Source organism: Primulina huaijiensis, unplaced genomic scaffold, assembly GCF_012295235.1.
Source record: "Primulina huaijiensis isolate GDHJ02 unplaced genomic scaffold, ASM1229523v2 scaffold5453, whole genome shotgun sequence".
Taxonomy (NCBI): Eukaryota; Viridiplantae; Streptophyta; class Magnoliopsida; order Lamiales; family Gesneriaceae; genus Primulina; species Primulina huaijiensis.
The window spans coordinates 154857-166336 of NW_027360734.1; the positions used below are offsets into that span (position 1 = coordinate 154857).

Below are 11480 nucleotides of genomic sequence, written 5' to 3' on the forward strand. Positions count from 1 at the left end.
CGGGTTGGGATTTGGATACGTCATTCGATACACGGCCCATCTATTTTGGGCTCAATTAAAATTCGAAAATATAAAACCTGATTAATATCTTAATGAATTTTTCCTCATCCAGGCGATCAGTTCAGTTGGGCTATCTATGCGACAGTGACTTGGAAAAAATTTGTACTTTTATATTTATATACTATATAAATATATTTATAACTTTGTGCGATAATTTTAATCTAAAAAATAATGAAATAAAAATAGATATAAAAATAAATGGGTCGAACTTTTATCCAATTTGAACAGATTTTAAACCAAGCTGACCCAAAATGGGTTTAAAACTATGAGCATCGAGGGTGTAATTAGACTCGAGTGATTCAACTATCCATCCAGTCGAATTGAAATAATCCATTAAGTTCAAATATTGGAATATAAATAATTTAAATAAGAAAAATAATCGAAACATAGATTGATTGCAACACAGTTGGGAAAAAAAATATTGGAATCACTTAGTCATGGCATTTTCCTGACGTTTNTCCATGCGAAAGTTAATCTAATTTATCAAACATTAAGGACCGGCATTAAGGGCTTCAAGCTGCCTTCTCAGATCGTCGAGGTTGGAAACTGTATCCGTGGTTTCCTCGGAAGCAGGCCGTGTCTGAAACTCGTCGGCGCTTGGAAGCTCATGAACGAGACCTTCTGGCAGAGTACCTGAATGAGCATAGAAAGTGAAGATAAAAAACGAGGCAAAGTGTGGTAGTGGAGGCGAGAAAATTTGAAAATAGAGAGAATTGACAGCATAAGAGGAGAAAAGATATAACCAGAATTGGAAGCTGAGCCTTGTACATCACTGTCACCAACAACACTGATCACAACAAAGATCAGAATACAGCTTTAAAACTTGAAACAGTACGAAAATGGATGCATTTACAAGGTTTACATTGCCAAGCATAGATTAGTCTAGCGGATCTACCAATGCTACTTTGATGAAGGTTTGATTTACAGTTTTTCAAGGTTGACATCCGAAACTAAAATCAGGTGCAAGCTACCTTATATTCCATTCATTATCTTCATGGAGACACTCGGGTTCCAATACTTCATCAGCCTCCATTTCGGCTCTAGCAGAAGCAGCATCCCTTGCTGGCTTTGCACGTATGTATTCTTTCTGCATGATAAATATTTATTCACTATATGAAAAAATTGAATAATTCGGTAGACATCTATACAAAATAATGTATAATGGAATATATTAACATGAATTTTGGTTTTACAACAATTTATGAAAAAGTATCCTCTGGGTTGTTTTACCTGTCTCTCCAAACAAACAGCATTAGAACATTGAGGGTTGGGCTTCATTTCCATAGTTGGAAAGTAGTCTTTGAGGGCATTGTAACCCTATAGTTGAGAAAGTAAAATCAATCACTAAAAAGAATCGAAATGAACAAAACAGCAACATATTCTACAGAAAGGACAATCTGGCACTGTATCTTATTTAAAGAGTAGGGATACAAGCAGAGGATGTGATAATAATAGAGAATGTGAAACAGAAAATCAAGAGTGTGATATGAATTACCAGATAAGGGGTGACATTCCCAAACTTCAGCAAGTATTTAAGTGTATTCTGTACAAGAAGGCCAGCAACAACTCCCTTCGAGTAAAATTATGTAGTTAGGTTTGAAAATAAAATGCCAAAGGAAAGAGAAATATCATCAAGTTATGACAATATGAATTCATAGAGAAGCCAGCAATTGGGCTGTACCCCACCGAAAGGAGATGGCGAAAATAATCCAGAGGCACAAAGTATTGATCGATTTCAAACAAGCAAGAATACATCAAACCAATTTCTAAAGAACGTTGTGTGGAATATAGTCAAATACAAAATCCATTTCTGTGTTACAGCCTACGGCCCTACAGGAAATAAAAATAAAGTATCGATACTGATATATGATAACACATTGCGTTCATAACAATTTTGTTTATCCACGCGATTCGTAAACAACTATAATCCTTGCCGATACAGATCGTTAGAAATTATTAATTTGACTCTCAGCAGTAAACCAACTCTCACTCTGAAAAACACAGAGAAAAGGCAACAGAGCAGAGAAAGCAAAAAAATGTTTACCATTGTAGTAGGTAAAGATGCAGCGCAAACCCCTTCACGTTTTAAGGTTCTTTCATCAACCCCTGATGCTACAACCTAAAATAATTTCATCAATGAATGATTCACTTCTGCTTTGTATTCAATTTCAGAAGGAAAAACGTTTTCAAATGGTAAACCTACCAAGGGAGGTGCACATGCAAAACAGGCAGTTTCACCAGGAATCAACAACTGTATGTGACCGGAAACAGCATTCTCGGAAACACCTGTACAAAGTATTTCTCGAATAAATCCACGCACAAACATGTCGCACAATAATATACATTATCTTTTTTATGTAGGTCCACCTTATAAGAATTTGTTATTAATGTGATCAAAGAAGAAAAAAGCAAATAATTAAGCGACTTGACTTCCAAAGTCCTCAGGGATCTTGAAAAAATCAATGAATGAAACAGTTCTCATTTTTTATACAAGACGCTGGACAAAACTCAAACGATCAGCAATTAACTTTAGAATCATATGGAGATAAGTAATGCCTCCTAAGTACTTTCAAGAATGGTTTTATGTAGAAACATGGAGTAGACCATAAATAATTGAAGCCAATTCTTCCAACATTATCTCCAATGCTACAGCAAAAACTCATTCAAGAAAATGACTCGCTAATCTCACTAAAATATCCAACATAATACAAGGACGAAGAAATTGAATTTTGCAGTTCTAAAACAACAATGATTTCTAAAGTTAAATTAACCGAAAGCAGTAACATTGTATTATTTACCAGACTCCATCCAAGTCTGATTCAACTCATTGCAAGCCTGCATATACAACCACTAGTTTCAAGTGACGTAAAATGGAGGGAGCAAACTAAATCTCCTCAATTTAGTATATTAATTCTAGCCTACATCTGGAATACAAAATGACAAGGTACTGAATCCAAACTATCTGCACGCAAAAAGAAAATTTCAGATTGCAAGATAACAGGACTCACCTGATTTACCACCATCCTTGCTTCATAATTATCCACGCAGCTGACAACAAGATCAACTCCGCTACCTTCTTTGTCGGGACAAAATGAATTATCTTTTAAACTTGACATAAATGTTTCAAAACCTTGCACTGTTGCGATGTTCAATGTATAGCTCTGAGAAAATATATCAACAGATCAACATCACAGAAGAATATGTTAGAAATCCCTAAAATCACATTTTGAACTTTTTTTTGAGTTGGGGAGGGAGTGGTGAAAGAGCTAAAGTCATCATGAATACTTCACCTCAAGCACAACATCAGGGTTTATGTCTGAAAGAGTCTGAACAGCAGCGTCTGTTTTAGTCATACCAGCCTAGAAATGGGAAAAAACTGACCTCGTATAGTGCTTGTCAAAAGAAAAATGTAGCCTAGGATTGGAATTATTTGGAAGTAGTTATTCATAGGAGTTTCGACGTAACATCACTTAATCAAGCTTGGAGAAGAAGATAAAATATTGAAAATATTTTTCTCAAGCTTTTTCTTTTCTGTTTCTTCTCAGACCAGAAAAGGATTATTAACTTTCGTACTTTTGCTCAAGCAAAGATTCCCCAAAATCAGTAACTTGAAAAACTTAATAGCTTTTGAAAGGTCTTAGATAAACTGCATAATAAACCAAGCCCGCTTCAAGAAATTAAAAGAAAAGTAATCTCATATCCCCGACCACATGATATAATAAGTGATAAAAAGCACCTGATCTGGACGGAAAAAAAGTCTATTCATGTTAGCTAACTCCACTTTATCATAATCGTACAACAAAAGGCGACCGATACCACACCTTGTTAGCATTTCAGCAGCAACACTGCCAACACCACCTATACCCTGCAAAGCATAAACAGTTATATGAGGACAATAGCAGATACTACACTATTACACCGCACATAAAATTACACATGTATTAGACCTACATAAAATTACATCGGTTTTACACCAACATAAAATTACATAGGTTACTTCTCCTAAAAAAATACATAGGTTGCACAAGGATTTAACCAACCGCTAGAAAGTATCGCCTTCAGGAGTTTAGAAGAAATTACAAGAAATGTAGCTGAAAAGGGAAGAATAATCAAGCACTTGAGAAAAAGGAAATGGCACAATTTTTTGCAACAAAAAATTCTTAATATTCTGATTCAAACAGAATGAACAGTGCATAAGTCTTGCATGAATAATTGCTAACATTCATAAGCATGCATATTATATAATTAAGCACTGTAAAAAGTCACAAAAATTAAAAGAGCATTATTTAAAGACAGGCACATCTGAAGAGAAAATTTGAGTACGGACAACTATGGCAACAGAGAATTTCCGTATTCTTTCATAGTTTTCCACGATTCCCATCCTTTGAAGTGCCATGAGCCTGCTATAAGGGTTGCTATCAACCACCTCTGCGCTCATATCCTACAATGTATTGGGAAAAATGCACATATGCTTGAAATATCATCCAGAGTTCAGTAAAATATTTATGGCATCAAAATATGCAACAAAAGTACCTTGATTTTGGAACGCTGCCCAACCCCCACCTTTTCCATTGTAGAAAGTCGCTCAACACGTGAACGCATCTAAGCACCAAAAATATCAAAACAACACATATATCTACACTCAATGCAAGTCCATGAAAATTAAGAATCAACAACATAGCATCTCGTGTGGAGAAAATTTTTGAATATGATGCAAAATCATTCCTTTAGCTGTATCCCCACATTTTCTCCTCCCATGGAGCAACGAATCCTATCATTCATTTCATTTTAACTGTCAGTCACGTCCCTACGTCTAAAACTTCGTTAAAGATAACAATTTTGTCCAATTTCTTTATGCCTATTCAGAATGATAGCATAGTACTAAAATTTAGGACAAATATAAAATTAAATAACAACCTTTATACATGAAGCAGATATTAAAGCCACCATTGCTAAGATTCTTGCACCGAGATTAAAAAGCCTCATACCCTCTAAATTCCAAATAATTTGTACTCGTTAACTTCCATTTTGAAAGACCAAATCCTACATGGTCCCTAAACTCAATGAACAAAACAATGTGAAACAATCCGACAACAGAGCGCGAACTAAACAAGCATATAGACCAACATCGTCGAAAAATCAGAAGATAGATTCATAGGGCTCCACTGATACGCCACGGCAGAAGCATCAGCAAAGAAAAAGTAATTCCTCCGCAGAACAAATAAAAAAAATTCCCAGAAATGCACGAAACCCAAAATCACCTTATCAACTAAAGCTTGATGGAGTGGATCATGTAAAGAATCTCTGAGCGTATGGAGATCACCTAACAAATCTTTCAGTTCCGAGTCCATTAGCTCAGGACTAAACACACCTCGTCAATTCTTGTCGGAATTCATCTCGATTATTGAAACCCGGTTCCAATTACAAATTGGGTGATCAAATTCAGTGTTAATTGTAAAAAATGAAGAAACTTTTTATTCAATGACAATCGGTTTCAATTGAAAAAAAGTATGAAAATCGTTTGAGCCGGTCAGTGGTATAGCTCGAATGGCAGTAGGAAACCGGTTTGGAATTGTGAACCGGTAATTAACGTGTTTTGCGAGGTATACACCAATGAAGAGCCGCCACGGATATCTCGGCTTTCTTTCAATCCTTGGCAGGATAATATAAATTGTTTAAGCTTCTTCTATTTATTTTTTGGTAAAATAAAATATTTTTTATCCTTAATAATATAATGTACAACGTACATATGTAACATGACAAAATTATGTCTGCATAAATATTATATAATACAACAATTTATATTACATTATATAAAAACACTATGGTTTGATAAAAATGTTTTAAAAAAAATACAATAATCTGATTACAAAAACACGATTAAACAAAGACATAATATATTTATTTGTTCATGATTTTAATAATAGAGGGGAAATTTTAAAAAAAAAAAAAGAAGAAGAATACATTCTGTTGATTTTTTATTACTACAAAGTGAAAAGATATAATATTGTTATCATATAGATACATATTTAATATTTTAGTAGAGATAATTACTGAACATCAACGATAATTTTCTCAGTGATTACACTTATTTCAATATATAGTAATTGAACATATGATATTAGATCTGATATCAATTATCGGACCGAACGCTTGTCGTTTTACCAAAAGTTATATCTGATGATAAATATGTAACTCTAATATTTTAAATTGTATATCAAATCTAATATAATTACATTTCGATTGCTTTTCCAATTATTACATCACAACATCATCAGATTTCATAACATACCTAAAAAAACAATATATAATAAACCCATTATTCATCGAATTTCTACATTTTAAGAAATTATATTTTATGTCACGTATCCACTCATCATTCGCCAAGGATAGATTAATTGTGATTGACCAACTTCAAAGTTTTAGTTGCCAACTTCAAAGTTTTAGGATTGCTTTGTTTGAGTTGTATAAATGAAACCACGTACTCGTAAAGAAAAGCATATTCCTGAAAAGCAGAGAAATCCCAATCAGGCAACAATTTACATATTATTACAAGAAAATTAACTAAGATCACAATCTAGGCGAAGCCTCGTAGATGTGAAGCAAATGATTGTTTAATGTTTAGTGGCAAAGATTTTGGTGCTTCCTTATCCATAAAGTGAATGATAATGGCTGACTTAAAATATGTTAAATGTCACATATTCACCCTCCATGGGAACACCAAGTGCCCCAAAATAATGAAACGCCATCATTGCAATCTTGGTATATATTATATTTCATATACTCAATTCAGTTCGATCTCATAAATATAGATCTATATATATTTTAAAAAAATATTGGAAACACAAAGAAATTTTCGATTTTATTCTTATCTAATGACTGTTCTAATATGAAAAAAAAAATTTGTTGGAGAAGATAATATATTTAATGAATATGTGTAGATTGCTAAAGAAAATAAAGAAAATAATTTTTTTTTACTTCATACTTTCTTCGCAACTATTTCAGTTTAAAAATCAATAACTTTCATTTTCAAATATATATACTTTTTTCGTTTTTCTACTTGATCACACACACCAGCTAATTAATAAATCAATCATGGTTAATGATTGAATTGGAAACATAGCACATTTCACGCTTGTTTTTGAAATTTTGGAAATATTTCGAGATAGTGGAAGGTGACGATCGAAGTAACTAGCTCCAATAAAATAATGGTACACTAAATCTGGATATGGTTTTAAGGGATCTAATTAATAAAACCAAATCCAAGAGAGGTGGCAATCCTTTCACTAATGCACTTTACTTGCTGCCATTTACGATTTGTATGCTTTTATTTGGCGTAAACTTAAAGCTGGTATTAATGCAAAATCACTTATTTTAATGATATTTTTCTATGTTATACTTCGAATACGAACTATTTCTCTTCTTTTTTCAATTTTTTTGAATGTTATGGATTTCTTATATTTTTATGAAAGTAGATATATATATTATCTATTGAGATTTATTTGAAATTCTTCAAAAAGAATTTCATCAAATCCTAATTTTCTATTCACAACAAAGTATATTAAAAATAAAAAAATTAAAAGATGTCATGCATGATCCAATTGCCCCCCTTACTTTACTCACAATTGTTTCCTTTTTTTGCATCCCTTTGATTATGATTGCGGTCCTTGTCATGAGGCGCAACAAAATTAAATCACACTAAAATGAAAAAAAAATGATCAAGTGCAATTTTCCCTGTGATGGGACTAAATGTTCATTATTTCACTTTAAGCATTTTGTTATGCAAGTTGAGAATAAGAATCGGCACTATATAGGAATATCAATGTTAATTAGTTTATGTGACTTCGTACTAATATTCAACTTGATTCGATTCAAAGGAAGAAACTATGACAAATCACATCATTTTCCACTCTTTATAATATATTTGACATAAATATGTTGCTGTTTTTAAGAAAATTGTCGTTTAGTCACGTAAGATTTACACGATCTCATTGTATTTTGATATTCTATTTAGTCACATTTTAGCTGTTAGGAATTATATTTCCCTTCATTAGCATAGTTCAATGACTTTTTTTAAAAAAAATTGTTGCAAATTTAGTTTTTATTTTTGGTTGATAAAATGCTAACATGACCCCGGATATTGATGACATGTCTGGTGTTATATCAATATTAGGATGAAAAAGAATTAAAATGAAAATAAAAACAAAAATAAAGTTATTGCAATACACTAAAATGTGACTAAATAAAAAAAAAATAGTCTACTTATGGTTGCAAGATTAGGCAATAGAACCTATGCCAGAATCAAAATACAATATAAAAGAATCAAATTTAAATCCTATACATGAAGGTTCCATTTTGCTTTGGTTGGTGGAGAAATCGTTTTTCTAGTTGGGTACAATTTAATGCATAGATGCCACGATTAAATTTGAATTGCTAGTACACCTGATTCTTCTTCTTTTCGGTTAATCAATTAAAGCCATCAAACTAAATTTGTTGAAGATAATCCAAAGAAAATTTTGATGCCCACAATAAGTTTTATCTCCAAAAATATAAAATTTTTGCCTAAAATTGGGTCTGGATGAAATGATTTGATTCAATGATGATTTGAAGAGTTGATTTAAAATGACAATTATCGGAATTGAAGAGAGTTAATAAGAGATCTGTCTCACAAAATACGATCCGTGAGACCGTTTCACTCTTTTTTAGAATTTAAGTTTGACCACAACTTCATGAGTTGTTTGCTGATATTACTTCATATATTCCAACAATCGGTTATTGTTTAAAATTCACTAAAAACATTTACTATGGTTTGAATGTTGAACTTGGAAATCAATACATGTATGTAAAAACAATAGTTTAATCACATAATTAAACTGCATTAATGCTAAATTTTTGACATTAAAAACGATTTGAAGCAATAGAAATGATGAAAAAGACTATAGGTGTTAAATTATAATAATAATAAAGTATTAAGAATGAAATTAAAAGTTCGAATTTGGGATGATTCAATACAAATGACATGTATACATGGTCTATATATTTATGTTGGATGAATATAATAAATAAAAATCATATTCTGAAACTCAAAAATTCTAGTTGAATTATCAAGAACTTAATAATTTATACATATAAATGAAAATGTATATGAATCCATGATAATCCAAAATTTTTTAGAGTCGTGAACTATTAAATATAATTCTTTAACGTCATATCTATTTAATATGACGCGATGAGATAATTAGGAAAATATTTAAAAATTATGCACGAGGTGCAATCATAATCACTAAGTATACATTGTATTTCTATTTAAATACATAAATAAAATCATATAACCTATCAAATATATTAAGTGCGAAATATATTTGATAGGTTAATGGAACACTTCAACTGAATTTACATAAAACATCAAATATTATATCAAGACTCAAGAGCTTACATTTTTTATGACAATGAAATTTATGGTCAATATGTTTAATTGAGTGCGTATAATTTATAAATTTTCGAGCAAATACAATAATCTACGAACTACGTTAATCAGATAAATAATACGAAAAATTCTAAACAACTTGGTCGAAACATAGTTGATGAAAGAAATTAAACTAATCATATAATAAATCATATGCTTCCACCCCTACCCCAAAACATACCCACCCACCCACCAGGAATTTGTCCATAAATATACGTCCACTCCACTCCATTTCTAAAAACCAGACATCTCTTCCCCACAATCACCATTTCTCCTCTCCAATTTCAAAATCAAATCAAAATGAGAACTGGCGGCGCGTTATTCCACACCACCCACCTCTCAGAAAACACCGCGGCAGAAGCAACCAACACCGCCAAGGCGACCTTCTCTCCGCCGGCCACCATCCCACGCTCTCCCTGGCACTCTCCTGTACCATACATCTTCGGCGGCCTGGCCGCGATGCTTGGACTCATAGCCTTTGCTCTCTTGATCCTCGCCTGCTCTTACTGGAAACTCTCCGGCCAAGGGAACAATGTCGAAGGCGACGGCGCCGCCACCGAGAAAGGGGAGAGCAGCTCCGAGGACAAGGCCCTGCATGTATTCGAGGAGAAGTATTTGGTGATCATGGCCGGTAAAGTGAAGCCGACGTTCTTGGCTACGCCCATGTCCAGTAGGGCTTCTTCTTTTAACGATGATCAGAAACTTAACTGCAAAGAAACCGAGAAGACGAAGAATCCCATGAATGAAAATCAATTAACACCGACGGTTGAAGAAAATTCAGAAGAAACCGAAGGATCCCAACCGAGCCAAGAACAAATCCATCGATAATTTTGTGTTTGGGTTTTTGTTCAATTTTGAGATCTGAGAAAAATATATAAATTTTGTTGTGAGAAAACCAGCTCTAGTCGTAAAATGCGGGACAGATGATCGTTTTTGGGGAATTAATTTTATTGTTCACAGCTGTTAAATCGTACTCATTTTACTCTGAATTTGTTTCATTGCTGTTAATAGCTAGCTAGCTCATGCTCATCTTACAGGGTAAAGAGTGGCAAAAAAAACTGCAACACCAATATTATTTCAAGTTTAAACATAGGAAAAAATGCCTACACTGAGATTAGTAATAATTGTTTCAAAAAACTCAGAATAAATCAAAATTTGAAAACACGAAAAGTTAATAATTTTTGCTCATTGATATCGAATTTTCGAAGGTGATATAAATACAAATAAAATTTTAAAACATAACATGAATTTAACATATAAGATTGGCATGAGATTAATAATCTTTCCATGATTGTATTGTTGTTATTTTTATTTCGATTTCCAAAAGTGAATAGGATAAAGCCATAGACATTGAGCTTAGCCATAACACTGTTATAAAATAGAAATTTTTTTTTTTTTTTTTTATATCTTTGTGATTTGAAAAGAATGATGAATCGAACTAAAGTTATCATCAACCACCAAGCTTTTTCTCTGTTAAAGAGAATAAAGTAATTAAAGACTATGAGGGGAAAAAAAGTTGTCTTGGATAAAATAACCAATGTAAGAGAAAAGAAAAATGCTTGCACCACAATACTACACACACAAACACGAAGATGGTTCCTCTTAAATTTAAACAAAACAAAATTTAAAAAAAACTATAGAATTTTGTCGAATTAAAAATCATAATAAGGTGGGGATGATCATGTCACATGGATGACCCACGATCGAGTTTATTCAACAGGAACCGGAAGAACACGGATTTAGAGTGATATAGCTTTTTAAAATTGTATTTCAGGAAATTAAGTATAACTTAATTTTTTCCTAAATTGATTGTGTTTACTTCCGCCGAATATGTCGTGTTTGATACCTTTTGATTTTATTGATTGATACACACATGTATTTCGATGTAAACCTGATTGAGGTGAATGATTTTCAAGATTATACACCTACTCTGTCACATGATTTTTGCTATATA

The 11480-nt window shown here is 32.5% G+C and overlaps 1 protein-coding gene across 2 annotated transcripts; it reads right to left on the reverse strand.

Annotated features, from left to right (window-relative positions):
- Positions 1–518: 518 nt before the first annotated feature.
- Positions 519–5586, reverse strand: LOC140970325 (ubiquitin-like modifier-activating enzyme 5). Of its 2 annotated transcripts, XM_073431996.1 has the most exons (14): positions 5322–5583; positions 4594–4662; positions 4388–4501; positions 3797–3925; positions 3351–3419; positions 3069–3221; positions 2859–2895; positions 2264–2346; positions 2105–2179; positions 1556–1630; positions 1291–1377; positions 1032–1147; positions 804–847; positions 519–693 (listed from the first exon to the last, which is right to left on the reverse strand). In XM_073431996.1, exons 1-14 carry the CDS (start codon positions 5409–5411, stop codon positions 551–553), a joined length of 1284 nt encoding a protein of 427 aa, XP_073288097.1. In that variant the 5' UTR covers positions 5412–5583; the 3' UTR covers positions 519–550. The 2 variants fall into 2 exon arrangements, with proteins under 2 accessions (XP_073288097.1, XP_073288096.1); XM_073431995.1 differs by having other exon boundaries at positions 525–847; positions 5322–5586.
- Between the last annotated feature and the right edge of the window lie 5894 nt (positions 5587–11480).

Excerpts from the sequence above, each read along its gene's own strand:
- LOC140970325 (XM_073431995.1), bottom strand. The coding sequence starts at position 5,411 with ATGGACTCGGAACTGAAAGATTTGTTAGGTGATCTCCATACGCTCAGA. Across the intron at positions 3,420-3,796 it reads TTTTTTTCCGTCCAGATCAG|GCTGGTATGACTAAAACAGA; the intron begins GTGCTTTTTATC and ends TCCCATTTCTAG. Across the intron at positions 3,222-3,350 it reads ACCCTGATGTTGTGCTTGAG|AGCTATACATTGAACATCGC; the intron begins GTGAAGTATTCA and ends ATATTTTCTCAG.